General features: G+C 39.6%; 1 protein-coding gene across 1 annotated transcript in view; it reads left to right on the top strand.

Annotated features, from left to right (window-relative positions):
• The window catches only part of fbxo18 (F-box DNA helicase 1), a 31,045-nt gene extending 18,607 nt beyond the window's left edge, over positions 1-12,438 (top strand). Inside the window, exons 18-21 of the mRNA XM_005460397.4 lie at positions 6,154-6,279; positions 6,424-6,530; positions 11,818-11,952; positions 12,039-12,438. Of these exons, the coding sequence (XP_005460454.1) occupies positions 6,154-6,279; positions 6,424-6,530; positions 11,818-11,952; positions 12,039-12,203 (533 nt within the window). The 3' untranslated portion in view covers positions 12,204-12,438. The remainder of the gene's footprint in view (positions 1-6,153; positions 6,280-6,423; positions 6,531-11,817; positions 11,953-12,038) is intronic.
• Positions 12,439-17,138: the final 4,700 nt, after the last annotated feature.

Raw genomic sequence — 17,138 nt, 5'->3', positions numbered from 1 at the left:
AACAAAAACAGACGAACAGGAAAATGATGTTGTATTGGCTGTGTTATTCAGAGAGGGGAGAAACACCGGGCCAGGCCCTGTGTCAGCCTTCTCTCCCCCTTTTTTGTTTTTCCTCACAATATAATTAACTCATAACCCACCAAGTTGACAGGACAACACAGGTAGATATTAAAATTCGTAAGATCAAGTTTAAAAGCACAAAAAGGAATTTTCCTTCCTTCAGTAATCACTTGTATGATTCAATCAGCAGAAAACATCTCACCATTTGACTCTTAACCACTAAATTTGTTGTTTCATCACTGGTTGGTCATACCAGTCTCGTTCTTTTTGAAGTTGTTGTCCTGCAACCCAGAGAGTTTATTTGTTAGTAGTGGGTAAACTTCAGCATTTGATAACAAAACTATTAAGTTTTCCCTGTTTTAACACTAATGAGGGATATAGGCACATGTATAGTGTGTGCTGTAGTGTAAGCTGTTCTTCATTGCATGTATGTGTATTAGTAGCTTGCATGCAAGGCCTCTGGGACTGTCTCACCGAAAAGAGCATTTTCTCAACAGTTGCCTTTCTCTCGCGTGTGTTAAGACAGGCAAATGTGCTTGTAGTAGTTGTGAGATTATATTACATTATACCTGTAATCAAAATGAGTGAATCATGATACTGCTGTAGGCCACATCATACTTCTTGTGTAATCAGTATGTAGTTTTAGTTTGCATCACACTTCTTAGTTAAAAGAATTTGAAAATCACTAGATTTATTAGATAGTTTTGTATTATCCTATACTGCTGATTTACTGTGAGTGAGTTACACTGTTTCATGACATTTCATACTGCCGAGTTATGAAGAGAATATTGTATTCAGAGAGTAGGGGCCTCTCTCTCTCTTTTTTTTCTTTGTGATAGTAGAGAGAACAGAGCACATGCCACGGGAGCGTCACCCCCACCCTTGGTGGAAGCAGAAAAACAGGGAGCCAAGGTCATAACTCTGGCTCACTAAGAGTTAGAAAGAATATGAATGCTTAGTTTGTGGCTGTGGCGCATTTTATATAGCTTCTTTTCTTTGTTTAGTAGCTTTCTGCCTTCACCTGAGAGTGTGCCCTAAGCATGTGACTTCAGGTCTCCATAATTGGAGTTTATTTAAAGATAAATAAGATGATTTCATTTATTGCTCGCAGATCATTCACTAAATGGTATTTTGCAGTATTAGCTGTCTTCACCACTTAAACAAAACATCACTCTTTGTTTTATTATTATTATTACTATTATTTTAAATTCTCCTTTCTCAAAAACATAAAATGAAATTGTAGTTGTTCTTGGCTGAGAAACACAAAACCTCCCTTTTTTCCCCTTTTTTCTTTTTCAAAACAAGAAACTAAGTTTTAACTTTTCTGGCTTGTCACCTTAAAACAAAACAGACAACCCAGCTCTCAGCTGGCTCTGAACAGAAGTTACAGTACTCATCACTCAAGCAACATTTCAAAAAACAAAAGAAACAAAAACAAAACTCAGCACACTACACAGAGAACAACAACAATACACAACTGAAGATGTTGTTCTTGTTTATTCTCCTTGAATTTTAGAATAAAGTTATTACATCTGCATTAGTAAATCATATGCCTAATCATTATGTGTCACTGTGATCCACAAGTATGATCACAAATTTAGTCATTTTTCAACCCAACAAAACAAAAAACAAAACAAAACAAAAACAAGTTACTGATGGCTTGAACGCTTTACACACGAGTCAGGATGCAAAAAGGCTGCTGCCAAAGACAAATCAGAAGCGTGAGGGAAAAAAAAACAAAAAAACTGAGCCCACAGACAGCTTCATGTTTGAGCTTTAATAGCTGTTTCCCTCCCTCTGATGTGTTCTTATGTAGCTCCTGCTCTAAAAAATGTGTAACCTGCTCATCAGCTTAGCAGTGACCATGTATTTAATTCAGCTTCTCAATTGTGAAGCTTTAGCTGTTGTATAGAGGGTTTAGCTTGTTAGTTGTTAGTATAGGTGTGCTCTATATTTCAGCAATGTCTCATCTAGGATGACAGGTTTTCAAGCAGGTCAAGTGCCTCTATGCACTTAATTAGTTTAGATATTTTCTTTATCTCATATGTCATTATACTGAATTTGAGCAAACCTTAAGCTTGATGCAGACTACTTTTAACAATTATCCACCTCACATCATAGCTAACTGAGGTGCCTCTTCATATTAATATTATGTTATTATTAATGTTATTATCTTTTTATATAACAGCAATAGTATATTACAATATTTTATTTTGCATCCATCAAGGGATGGGGGTGATCTGCAGTTTCACCCCGTCCCAAGCTGGAGACATTTTCCTTTTCACACACTTTCCTTGGCTGAACAATGACAAAACCTTAATATACCTTATGCATCTCTCTATTTCATTTAATATGTGTTTGTGTGAGTTATGTATTTTCATGCAGTCTATCCATTCTAGGCACGGTTGTCCTGCCAACTATATTTCATTGTTAATACCAGTTTACAGGTTGTTATCCTTGCTTTTATCAATTTGAATACATTACAGTTGTTTTATTTAACTTTATTCCTCTTGCATTTATATGTATTCAGTTGGGTCTGTTTCCAGCCCTTTTTAAACTTATACTTGGATCTCTAATTTTACTTGGTGAGGGATTATTATGTTCTTCCTAATCTGAACTGCTTCTTTGTTTCTTACAGTCACGTGCAAAATGTCCCTCTTTTCCACACCTCCAGCATGCAGTATTAAAGTCACTGTTTGGTGTGTGTCTAAACCTGTCTCTACCCCCTGCTCCTGCCCTACGCATTCCTCTCCCTCTCTTTTGGCCTCTGAAACCTCCCCTGTAGCCTCCACTGAAAGCTGTGAGAACAGTGTCAGCGTCGAGGGCAAAAACTGAGACCTTCTCTTTCTTTTTCACCACTGTCTGTGCATGGTTAGCATATTGAAACGCCTCATCTGCTGTGCCCGTATCTTGCGTTACCCAATTCTTTTCTACATGAGACCTAATGGGTGGTAGTAATCCTTCAATGAAAGTGCGTTTAAATAGATTTTTATTTTCCTCTTTCTTTTTCTTATTTTCAGTTCTCCTTTCAGCTTCAGTTTCCCATGCTTGGAAAAGTTTATATTCTTCTTCACGTTTTAATTTCTTCTTTGGGTCTTTTGTTAATGTAATTTCTTGTTTCAGGACAGCTTTCAACTGGGTAACAGCTGAGGGATTGCATTACCCTTCCCAGCTGTGGTTTTTAGCTTTTTGTGGATTTCTCCACCTATTTGCACTTATTCTACCTGCTCCGGTTTGTTGCTTTTCTAAACATTCCTCATCAGGTGTTAATTTTGCTTGTTTATTCCCCATTGTCAAAGATTTTGCTGGGCTGTCACTGGCACGCTTGACTTCAGAGTGGTTGCTGATACGCCCTTCTACTTCACTTCTAAAAAATGAAGCGGTATCAGTTTTACGAGATAAAACTCAACCGTTCTCATTTGTCACCAGTACGTGAGCCTCAGCAAAGAAAACAAATAAAATAGAAGTAGTTCAGCAGCGTATTGTGCTGTAAAATCAACTTACTTCCAGACACATACACACACATAGACATTTGCGCGCTTTTACAATTTGTTACGAAGTAATTACGGCTACCTCTAAAACCTAGGTCTAATTCGGTTCCTTATGGCGATTCCTAACCTATTTTATTTGTCGGTTCATTATGGCGATTCCTAACCTTTTTTATTTGTCGGTTCATTATGGCGATTCCTAACCTTTTTTATTTGTCGGTTCATTATGGCGATTCCTAACCAAAGTAGTGTTTCTCACCTCTCAGACGTCTCACTGGTGATTCGGATCGTCAGACTGAATCCCGCCGCCGTGGACCAGACTAAAAACACCGGCCTGGACCCGAATTCACACGTTCCAGGGCTTTCGGCCTCGTCTAAGAGGGCTGTGCACAGACTTCGGTGCTGGCTCCACGGCGTCAGGAAACAGTATGCCAGATCCTGGAACAGAGTCACAGATAACAGTTCTGATGTTTCTGATCCGGCTCGAAGGACCAAAATAAATGTCAAGAGATTTATTCTAAAGACACTTCTTCAGCTGAGAGTCTAAGAGTAGAAACACACACAGACGCTGTGGTTTTCACTTGTATACAAGGGCGGTCACAGAACGCTCACACCAGAGTGGGGGCCCTGTGATGCGCGCTCTGTTCTTGCACTTGTCTTTATTTATATACAAAAATAATACAACAGTGAATACGTCTATTCATAGGCAGAGGAAAGTTAGTGCGTAGGGAGTGAAGATAAGAGTGGTTTAGGTGTATGTGTGTGTGTTGTGAGATTCAGAAGGACGCAGCCTCTCTTCTTGTTAGGGAGCGCAGATAAAAGTGTCCAGCTCTCCTCTTCCTGCTTGTTCAGCTATTATCACTGTGAGAAAGAATTTATAAAACAGTCTTGTAGTGGACAACAGTCTAAGTCATCAAAAGGTCAACATACAGTATTCTATCATATGCAAACTTATATCATTAAAAGCTTATACTGACTACTAAGTACAATTTTCCATTGACAGGTTACTATATATATATATGTGTGTGTGTGTGTGTGTGTGTGTGTACTGAACGTGCTCCTGTGACTGACCAGCATGTCATGGAGTGTGTGGGAGGTATTATCCAACATTGTCTTTATCTTGGACAACATCCGCCTCTCCAACACCACCTTAAGGGAGTCCAGCTCCATCCCCACAACATTACTGGCCTTACGGATCAGTTTATTGAGTCTGTTGGCATCTCCGACCCTCAGCCTGCTCCCCCAGCATGCTACGGCGTAGAGGATTGCACTGGCCACAACAGACTCGTAGAAAATCCTCGTCAGATGCCCGAACCACCTCAACTGGCTCCTTTCGATGTGAAGGAGCAGCGGCTCTACTCTGAGCCCCTCCCAAATGGCTGAACTTCTCACCCTATCTCTAAGGGAGAAAGGCCAGCCACCCTTCGGAGGAAGCCCATTTCTGCCGCTTGTATCCGTGATCTCGTTCTTTCGGTCACTAGCCACAGTTCGTTACCACAGCTGGGGGAAGCGGCGTATATCGACCGGTAAATTGAGAGCTTCGCTTTTACACTCAGCTCTTGCTTCACCACGACAGACTGGTACAGCATCAGTATCACTGCAGCTGCAGCACCAATCCGTCTGTCGAACTCCCGCTCTCTTCTTCCATCATTCGTGAACAAGACCCTGAGATTGTTAAACTCCTCCACTTGGGGCAGGAACTCATCCCTGACACGGAGTGGGCACTCCACCCTTTTCCGGCTGAGGACCATGGCCTCAGATTTGGAGGACACAATGTACCCATTTTCTGATGGGTACATTGGGACTTCTTTCATGTGGTTGTCATGTTTAAACAATGCTCACTTGTTAATAATGGACCCCAAGGTGTGCCAAGAAAATCCTCCCTATATCAGTACACCACCAGTACCCACACTCTTATTTTGTCCTGCTGCACCTTTGATTTGGGTCAGTTCTGCACAGTTCCTTTCTTTAACTTCATATACATGTGAAAGCTCCTGAAATATGAATCTGCATCAAATTAAAGCTTCTTCTACCCCGGTTTGTTGTGTTGGGGTGGTCAGTACAGACTCCATCCCAGTAAAATGCAGTGGATTTGTTCTAAATAATTTGAAGATGATTCCAAATCCCTTTGCTGACTGATTAACATTAACCTTATAGTGATGTCTATAGATCTTCTCGTGATGACTTCATGCGTCATGCCAGGGGCTTAAATGACATGGATGACAGCCATCACTATAACCACTGCCGACACTCAATTATTTTTCCATGTGTTTAATAATTTTTAATTTAATTTGATGTTGATTTGTTGAAATCAGAACAAGCACCACCAAGTAAAGCAAGAGAAGAAAAGCAGGAGACTCGTCGTTTTCTTACTCAGTGACAGTCTTCATCTCTCAAACCTCACCACCAGCAACTATAGACTATTTATTTATTCATTTATTTATTTATTTTATTATTACGGAGATGTTCACATGAGCTGGAACATGTTTCCTTTTGTCTCTCTTTTTTCTTTCAGGATTAGATAGATGAGTTTAATTGTCTGGATGATGATGTCTTTCTTTTAATGAGTGTTGTTTTCCCCTCTGTGTTCTGGCTCTCCTTCCAGACTTCATAGTTGGAACTGTCCATAAGTCTAAAGGTCTGGAGTTTGACACCGTGATGGTCACTGATGATTTTGTCAAGGTTCCCTGTTCTAAGCACAACCTCCGCCACAGTCCTGAATTCTCATTTGGTATGTTATCCGTTTTTGGGTTTTTTTTTTTCTTGGACCTTTTTGTCATGGGTGGTATGAGGCACATCTAGTAAGGAGGACGATTTCTACCTGAAAGCAGGAATGTTGTTAAACTGTTGTTGTTTCTCCCTCCCCCACACACAGCTAAAATTCCTGACGATGAGTGGAACCTGTTGTACGTGGCTGTCACACGTGCCAAAACGACTCTCATCATCACAAAAAACATCCGGCGCATCATCACAATGGCTGGGGTACGAAACTCTCACTGTGCATCTCACTTCTTATCCCATTACTGTGCAGTTTCAGTAACGCCTTCACATGCAAACCTCATAATGGCATCAAAACAACACTGTCATGAGAATAGATGCACTTTATTTAAACCAAACCTTGAGAAATGACTGTCACAGCAGTTACAACATCAAACACAACCTGGAGCGCACTTAAAAGAATGAAGAAATTAGGAAATTTAAAGAATGAAAAAAAGCTGCCCTTTGCTCTCAACTCGGGACCCGCCCAGCTTCACGCTGTCAATCCTTTCGCCTTTTGTTGCTTGAAGCCACACAGTGTCGTTGACTTCCTAGTCTCTGATTACTGCAATGTTGCTTCTCCCTTACTGTGTGTCCCATAATAAGTAAAAATGTAACAAATAATTCAAAGGCATATTATGGTTTTAGGTAGTTAAGATTTTCTGTATTTGTCCTTGTGGCAAACATATGACTAGAGGACAATTTCCATAAAAGTGGTACTGAGGGTGGTTTGGATCCATGTGTTTTCCATTATGATTCAAAGACAGAATTTCCTCCCAAAAATAGTTTGGAGCACATTTTACGCGTGGCAGTGGGACAAAGAAGTATTTCTTTGCAGTAAGGTGCCCAGGTTCGCATGACTTTCAGTCTAAAAATGTATCAATCCTTCTGCTGCCTCCCGGACTGAAAAACCCCAAAGCCAGGTACAGAATGTGGCCGGGGAAGTTTGAATGCAGCTCCAGCTCCATGAAACAAATACAGTTGTGCTGGAAGTTTCCATACACTCATTATGGGCATGACTGTCATGATTATGTGGGTCTTTTGGGGGGATTTCTTTTAACTGTTCTTTTTCCAAGGTGGAATGATTACACAGCAGATATTTTTAATGACTTTCAAAAATAAGAATTGGGAAAATCGAACGAAGGAGAATTGTAGATTTACAAAATTTGGTCATGTCTGACTGTTTTTACGCTAGTTTTGCATTTGGCTAGGCTAGGGTCAGCTTGAGGAGATACCTGGGCCCTACAGAGGTTGCACAGGTAGTCCAACTCTTTCAGAATGAGACATCAATGCATGTTGAACCAACCTGCAGCATCATTTTATTCACTTTGATATTCAGGGTGCCTTTATATTCAGCCCTCTGTGGGATGATCATTTTCATTTCCATCAAATGATGTGACATCCTTTTGTTATTTTGTTCCCTGTCCATATCAGTATAGATATCCAGCATGATTTTTTTCCCATTGATCTGATGTATTTTGAAAGTACTGTATTTGTTAATTAGCATTTCCAGTGACTCAAAGGACTTTGACTTTCAGCCCTTTATATTTCCAGTACAGCTAAGCTAAAACGCTTTCTGTTTAGGGAGGTTTTATCAAGCTTTGATTATCTTTTGTAAACACAGACTGTTGCCTAAACTCCACGATGAAGTTTGCCATTGTAAATGCAGCCCAGTCGGTGTACAGATGTTGGGAGTCGAGTCAGTGAGATCAGTTTTTGCAGAAAGCCAAACACAGTCTAAAACGCAGACTCTAAAAGGAGTGGTGGGAAAAGTGCATGGCCATAATAGTCTGTTGTTGTTGTTTTTTCTTTTTGCTTCTTGGGTGGTTGTTGGATTCTGTTTTGGGAGGGGTATGTGTTAATGACACCTTAACCTCGTTATTTTTTTTTTAGGAAGACGGTTGAAACAGATGCAGTAATGGTTCCTGTAATTTCAGAGAGCATTGTGAGTCATTGTGAATAGTGCTGTAGCTCAGCTCTTTTTTTTAACAGTGTTTAGTGTGTCTGTTGTTTTCTTTTTCCCGATCTGTTTGAGAAAATTCAAAAGGTTGCCCTCTTTGGGCCAGTTATAGTGCTACAAGGTTGTTGCTGGAGGAGCAGGAGGATGAGCATTTTTCTCCCATTTTTGAAAACAAAAAAAAAAATGCACACAGACTGTGAAACAGAGTTTGAAACTTTGGTAACACAACAGCAATGAAGCTAATGCTGCCATCGCAAGTGCAGTTTACGTTTACAGTTTACCCTCTGTCTCCTCCTCGATGGTTTAAGGATTTTATATAGACGTGTGTAGTGCTGGGCGATATGGAAAAAATATTTATCACGATATGAATTATTTTATATCACGATAACGATATATATCACGATATACCACCTGACCTGTGGTCATCTGGAAAGTATGCAGTCTGTAAACAGCGAGTGGAGAGGGTGCAGTCTTTGTTTTGAGTTACCGTAAAGCATGTCGCAAATCCGGGTGCACGTACAGCAGCACCATGTGTCAAAAACACAAGACGGAGTTTCTTTGGGAAAATTTCATTTTTTATATACTTTATTTTCTCTTGCATAAAGTTAAGAGCATGTATAGTGAGAAGACAACACTAATATATTTGCCATAGGCTATTTAACCCTTTAAGTCCTACCATAGAACCAAGTCCGCCAGAGCTTATCTTTACATTTTACATGCTGTAGTGCCATTTGTGGGAGCATTTCTAGTTGCTATACATCAATACAACTGTTATAGCCCAAATTTTAATAATATGTATGCATTAAGTTCATAGTAGCTACATAAATTGCAAAAAAGTGCAATAAACTACAAAAAAATTGAAAATCGTTTTTGTTTTGTTTTTTACATATATATATTATATATCTAGTTAGAGAAATTTCAGAGGCTTATCCCTCAAAACTGTAAATACAAAAAAGTTGCACAAAATAGTTTCCAACCACGAGAAATTTATTTTGAGTGTCTTCATAGTTTTATTTTTGAGATACACTAATTTTTATATACTACAGGAAAAATGAAAATAAATAAATGCAAATTTGCAAAAACACAGCATGTGCATCAAAATAAACTATTTCCAACAGTGTAATTTGACTTCTAAGCATCCCAGAAACGATACAGAAAAGCATAAAGTCAAACATGACTTTTAAAAACACCAATATAGGCTTTGAAGCTAGAAAACTACATTTTCCGCGAAAATGACGTCACTTCCGGTTTCGGACAGGTATTGGTGGACATGCAATCGTTCGCGCTGAGTTATATTCCAACTAGGAAGTGTTATGAACAGCTGATCGGATCGGCAAAGCCTGTTTCTGGAATATTATGTTTTTGTTGCTGCAAGTTTGGAATATTATGTTTTTGTTGCTGCGAGTCTGGAATATTATGTTTTTGTTGCTGGAAGTGCTTTTTATGCAATTTTTGCAAAGCTATATGTGGAAGGAAACCGTGACCTAGGGCAAGCTAATGGAATAAGATGTAAGTACAACTCCTACGGTTTCATATGCAAAAAAAAAAAATTATTGCGCTACCTTACGTGGTTCCAGTTCTACAGGGATTTAAAAATAGTTAGGCAAAACGGAGCGTGCCTGCTCCGACCGGTTGTAAAGGGTTAATTATATATTTTATGTAATAATTTATAAAATTAGGGTTAGAAACGATAGAAGACAAATGGCACGATAGACACTTTTCTATCGTCCACACGATATATATCGTCATATCGCCCAGCACTAGACGTGTGATGGTTAAGGAAACGGATTCTGATAGGATAGCAGCTTTAAACAGTGACGGAATCTCCCTGAAGCAAGAAGAAACAGAAATAGCTGATCATGTTTTCACTGCTTTATACTTCCTGTGTTTTCTCAAGTGACTTTCACTTCTCTGTCTATAAATTACTACCACAAATTATGAGCCCTGTATTGTTTCTTTTTCCTTGAATGTTGTTACCATGGTAATTTCAGTGTTCATCTGGAGGACGAACTGCACCCACTGCACCACCGTAGGGTCTCACTAAGAACTTCATCCCGATACCTAATGGGAGGTCTGTGTGTTCTCCATGGATATGCTTCCCAGACCATCCCTGATCCACTACCAAACTGGTCATACTGAAGAATGTTACAGGCAGCATAACGCTCTCCATGGCTTCTCCACACCCTTTCACGTCTGTTACATGTGCTCAGGGTGAACCTGCTGTCATCACACAGGGCATCAGTGGTAGAACTGCCAATTCTGATATCATATGACAAATACCAATGCCCAGGCAGTGAGCACAGGGCCCAGTAGAGGATGTTGTGTCCTTAGGCCACACTCATGAACTCTGTTTTAGATTGGTCCGAGACTGAAGTAACTGCCTTTCTGGTGGAATCTTCTCCATTCTCTTAGACTGTGCTGGGAGACACTGCAAACCTTTTGGCAATGAAAGATAATGATGTGAGACTACCTGTGCAACCTCTGTAGTTTCCAGGTATCACATCATGCTGCCAGCAGCGACACTGACCCCAGCCAAATGCAAAACTATTGTCAGAACAGTGATTTTTGATGATTTTTTAAAACCGTAAGCATTGATGTGTGTTGGCCTGTGAGCAGGGTTCTAGCAGGCCTGAGCACAGAGCACTGAGCCCATTCCATGCTTCTGTGCTTACCCACATTGCTCAACAATGGAATGGCAGCTTAATCCCACTGATGAAATGCATCTGCAGGAAAAAGATTGAGTCTCTGGAGTGCATTCGGACTCAGCTTGTTTAGCAGACATGCAGGATGTTATTCGGGCTTGTTCTCATTAAAAATAAGAGCATCCCTAGTTAAAGTTGTGCAATTAGATCAGTAAGAACCAAGTTGTATGTTAAAGTGTTATTCTAGGGAATTCCAACAGTTTTTCTCCCCCAGACGTGAACTGAAGTGTTAAATCCAGTGGTGGGCTTTGTTATACGTGACATCATCTGCAGAAAATCAAATCATTAACTACGCCTGCATTGAGTTCAATGAGGGCCACACATGGAAATGAGAATCACATCAAAGGCCAGACAGCTGTAGTCGATTAACATGCTTCTCCCAAAGCATGACGTACCGCCCTCTCATGTACAGTTTGATCCATACAAAGCTCCCAAACAATTCCATGTTTATTTATTTTTATTACACTTGAATTAAGCAAAGCAATCCATTAGATTACTGTCCTACAGGAAGGCCACTTTATAGCTGAGTCACTAAGACCCGTTTCAGAAGCCTGAACTTGGCAGCTAATGTTACTAGGGACATATACTCGTTTTGTTCTTGTACATAGTTAAACGATGTTCAGCCTTGTGAAACTAAAAGTTGTGTCACATGTGGTTTGACAGAGTTTATGCTTTACAAGTCTCTGTGCACATCACAGCAACAGCTGGGTGACACAGGGGTGGGCTGGATTTGGCTCATGGGTTTGATTTTTAGCGTGTGCACTCCCAGACTCGTATGTCCTGCTCCATGTATTACAGGCAGTTTATTCCATATAAATGAAACTCTGCCTTTTTTCACTGTTATCTGTAGGAGTACTTTTTTAAGTCAGAGATGCCCAGTTCCCTACTGAAGAGCGACCAGCCTCTCCCATGCTCCATCGGAAACTGTCCCAACTGCATCACCCCCGGCTCAGCCTTCATCATGTGCCGACAGCAGATGCGATGTGTAAGACCCTTCTTTGATGTAAAGGATAATAGTATAATATAAGAATATTATATAATTCTTATGTTTCTACTTTTGCCCTCCTGCAGACTGATGGGTTGTCTGAAGGCGGGCCGCTGTGCGAGAAGTGTGTGTGGACCCGCGTTGGGCCCATCGCCTTCCTCATGACCGACGACGTACTCTCAATGGCCGAAATCCCACAAAGACTCGACTTGCCGGTCCATCACGCATTTTTCCTGGAGCTTTTTTTCTAACTGCTTGTCTTTAAGGAGCTACAATGATACAGTCCGGTCGGGAAAATAGATCGAAACGATCAAAAGCAGGACACAGACAGCTGGGGTTCATGCTTAGTTAAACGGACCGACTACTGAAAAACTATTTTGTCTGTTGTGATTATTTTTATACTTTTTGTATAATTTGTGTCATTTTGATTGAGAGAGTAGAGCCTCCAGCCTTGTGTGACTATTAAACAAGTTTTTTGTGCCACTTTTGCTGCTTTTTTTTTAGTCTTTTCTGAAATCAAATCTGATTACATTTTAATGACAGAATAATTTGTAACTTTTTGCAGTTTTTAAGAATGGTCCTTGTTATGACCGTCTTGAATTTGCTAGTTATTAAATCCTTTTATTGAGGAAGAGCTGCATTAACAATACTCCACATTGTTTGGAAGCCAATAAATCCACCAGTTACCCTGGCAGGATTCCACTGAAAGCTGCGGCTTCCATTCTGGGAGCGCTTCCAGACAACTTCACCCCTGCCTAAAATTCAGAAGCGAGTGAGTTATGACATATTAATACATGAAATTAAACGTAAGGCTGGTTTTTAATAGTTTCAGGTGGATTTAAAGCAAATCGAACTGACTAATAAAACAGTTTTGAAAAGTATTGTTCGTAATCTCACTTTGTTTTGCTTTACAAGCCCATCTGGTTTGTGTTCAAAAGCAATGAACCGATAGTTATAACAGGAAACTTCAGTTTCTGTATTGCTTCATCATCAAGTTTACTTTTTGAACTTTGAAGTTAAACAACTTCCAGATGTGTTTGCATGCACTAGCTTTGACTGAAAAGCTGTACAAGTTCCTTGAGTTATGGAAAACAACAAGAAAGACATCAGGAAGAGCAAATGTGACTTAATCACAGGAAAATGTTGACATATTTCAAGTGAGGTTACTGTGGAAGTGGTGTTATCAGTCGCTATTTCCTGCAGCCACTCAGCAGTCTGAAGTTCGTTGTGAGATACGAGACTGCAGTGACCTCATTTGCAGAAAAAGAAAGCTGTAAGCTCACACAATACATTTAACACAACTTGTCAAACATGAGGCTTGGGGACCAGAATCAGCCCGCCAAAGACTCCAACATGGCCCACTGGAAAGCTTTGGAAAATGTGAGGGAAGGCATCGACTTTGGACTTGCACAGCTTTTTCATACTGACAAAGACCTCAGTATCCATTCATATTGCACCAAAATAACTAAGTCATAGATAAACATTTAAATAACCAAACATGACGGAAAGGGGAGTTTTACTGCTCTGCCCAACTTAAGGGTTGAGTCAGACATCCCTCATTTAAGCATCTAGCACTTATGCCCAAAATAATGGTACATATTTAGTCATGATTTGGATATCAACCTGAAGCACTGCACAAAAACCTTTTTAGTTGCCATCATATAAAGGTCACAGTTACAAATGGAAACACCTGCTGTAAGATTAACATTTTCCGTGATACTAAAGATATATATACAAAGAGGAGACTTTCAATTTCGATCTTTAGATTTTCTCAGGAAGAAGAGCAGGTGGTGCCACAAACATGTTTTGCCTTGTTTTTTTACCTTTATACAGAAAACATTGGCGTGCCGCTGGCCAAACTGAACTTCTCTCTTATATATAATCTCTCTTGGTGGTTTTAACACAGGAAATCAGTAACCTTGCAGACATATTGCATGCAAAGAAACACACCTATAATTGGCTGAAAAAATATATCAGATAAAAGAAGAAAAAGTACATAAAAACATACGTAATCAACATCCTAAAGCTACAAAAATGTTTGCCTCAAATGCACTTATAGGGCCTAATTTTGCAGATTCACGGATTGGCATGCAGACTGGACCACAAGGATCAAACCACCAACCAACTGATTAGCTGATGGAAAAAGGGAGGCTACACTGGTGTTGTGATAAACATTTTTAGAATCTGAACTGAAATGAAAACTTCCTGTCGTGTTTAAGTACCGAAAAAGTCAACACTGTCAGAGCCTTTGAGCATCAAACAGCTGCCCTCATATCACATGAAGTGATGAAGATGATGGGGAAACTAATCTTGGCCCACTTAAGGCCGCAGATTAAAACATCGTTTGACGAAGTTTGCTGACAAGAATTTTCTAAGGAGAAGGACATCATCAGAGAGCCTCATTAAAAACAAAGGGTCCCTAAATGCTTTTAGGTCGTGACATGATGAGGAACAGGAGTGTAGGCTGACCACGTCCACCTTAGAGCAAGGGAAAAGGGGAAGTGGGCAAGAACAATAGACAAGAAAACCTTGAGAAGCCCAAACACTTACTAGATGTACATTTCAGATTAATTATGTGCTAAATAAATAAAAGGATGCCTTTCTGTTTCTTGACTGGATATCAGTGGGGATAAACATATTGGGCTGGTTCAATAAAGAAACCAACTTCTGGCTGTTTGAACAAATGTTTCTTAAAGATATGCAGCTCAGCAGGAAGGAATACCATCGCTTTGATGTTTATGCACAAGCAAGAGTTTGCCTAGAGGCAAAATACCAGTTTGATCTGGCTTAGGTACCATCACAGTAAGAGCCCGTGTCTGCTAATAGCAGAAGAAACAGCTCTGCTCCTCATATATATGAAAAAAGTGTAAACAAGGTCATCCCACTTTGTAAAAGGGCGGCTGCTACAGCACCAGAGGCATGCTTGACCCAAAGGAATGTCATCATTAAACTTTGTTAAACTTCTTGAGATCTGTTAAGACAAAACTTTCATTTTCAGTGTCTTCAGATGTGCAATTGATTAATATCAAGCCAATCTGATTTGGATCTGGAGACCATTGCTTTCACAGAGTCTGCCAATGCTCTGTGGTCTTTGCTTCCTCCAGCTACTGATGGAAAAAAAAAACCTCACCTTTGTTAATATTCGTAAAAGCTTGACTACATGATGTACAATCTGTTGCTTCTTATCTCATCACCTCATTATTAAAAACCCCCCAAAAAACTCACAAGATTTGTAGCATTGTGGTATTTGGATGTCTCACGCTCATGTTGTAGCCAATGTTGCAATATGCTAGCTGAATAGAGAGACATCACTTCGATCTCTTTGGTCCCAAGGATTACGTATAGGCCTACACTTGAAGCTATACCCATTATACTGCTGAACACCTTGCTAGCGATTTTGAAGCAATCTATTTGTGGTTTAGTGAAATTCCTTTGAGGAATTTCTGGACATGGAGCGCTTCTATCTGTAAGAAGCATCAATATATAAACAAATCACAACATAGAAAGAGCATTCCACACACAGCCAGCCAAAGGAAATATGAAAGAAAAAGTTTAAAAAATGACTAATCTTAGCTTTAGGAAATTTTACAAAAGATGACTGTGGTGTTTAACCTTTTGCTTTACTTGCTTTACTGAGCAGGGAGACAAATTTAGCTTATTTTGGTATCAAAACTTAACAGAATTTCAGATTAAACCTTAAGTTTGGTTAAACTATTTTAATGTCTCAGCCCATGTTTTTCTGTCCTTGGTGTGCTTGTTTTATTCTGAAAACTTCACTCATTATGAATGTTCATTACCTCAGGATTCTGTTGGGTTCCAATTAACAGGACGTGGCCATGACATTGCATACCTTTAGCAACATCTAACCTTGATACAGATCAGTTGACACTATTTGAACGCTTTACCAGGTGTTGTTGACTCTGTGATGTTTTTTTTCTCCAGTCACTGATGGTAAAATGCTTCTGCTCTGCATCACATCCCAGATGGAAGTGTGTTAATACCACTCCAAGCCTGGTTGTCTCTGTGGTTTGGAGCATACTGGGATATTGATTTTTTTCTTACATGGACAGTGGTGGTGGGGTATAAAAGACTTTCGTGCATTTAGAATGAATGTGATAAAAGCTGAAATTACATGAGAGATTTTGCATTATTTTACAGTGTTTAATACAACTGCTGTGAACTCTTTCTTTAATAAATATAGTGTTTCTACTGCTCCAGTACCAGCACTTCTACTACCACCCAAAGACCTACTACTATATGTACAAATCCTGCTGCCAAATCTGTAACAATTAAAGCTTAAGCTAGTGGATCTCAGTCTATATAAACACAGGCTTCATAGGAGGGTCCCCCAATATGACTATTATTTATTCTATTCATTCTAATAGTTATTCCCATGTGAACTGTGTTATAGCTGCTGTTTAATAAATGTGCATCTATCATCTTCTGTGGTCTCTTTAAATGAACTTTTTTGTATCTAACCACAGAAACCTCTAGATACATGAAAATAGTTTTGGTAATGTTGATACATATTAATTCTTTAGGGGGGACAAAAGTATTTTCTCTAATAGTAGATGCCATAGCACCTCTCCTGGGCTACTTATAAATCAAAGGTTATAAATCCAAGGGCCACCTAGTGTTTTACTAGCTTTAGAATAAATAGTGTGGAAACTTGTTAGATCATAGTCATTAAGGTCATTTTTCTTGCTAACCAAAATCTGGATATTTTTGATCTTGTGAATATATAAATAAATAAGGCTTACGTATACACTGGAGCAGGTACTTGGTCCACTTTGGACCACCTTTACTTTCCTTGCATCTGAGTCTTGAGATCACTGCTCTCCTCGCATTACCTATATACACTTGAGGCTAAAAGCGCTCCCAGTTTGGAAGCAGGCATCTTTTGGATCCCCATTTAAACTGCTTTGAGGAATTTCAGGGGATGGACAGCTGCCTTTGGAGAAGACTGACCTGATGTTTTTGTTCCCACAACTTCAAATTCCAGCTTAAATAATTCTTACTATCCATAATACACTTCAGCCACTTCCCCCACCTCAGGCTCCTCTAAAGCTAGGATGTCTCCCTCTGAGCTCTATGGGAACTTTTCAGCATTCAGATGTGTTCATCTAACTGTTGTAGTGCTCATTTTACAAGAAATCCACACAAAAATCAAAACTGCATAATCATAT

This window comes from Oreochromis niloticus, linkage group LG17, assembly GCF_001858045.2.
Source record: "Oreochromis niloticus isolate F11D_XX linkage group LG17, O_niloticus_UMD_NMBU, whole genome shotgun sequence".
In the NCBI taxonomy this organism is placed as follows: domain Eukaryota; kingdom Metazoa; phylum Chordata; class Actinopteri; order Cichliformes; family Cichlidae; genus Oreochromis; species Oreochromis niloticus.
This window is presented reverse-complemented; position numbering and strand designations above follow the sequence as displayed.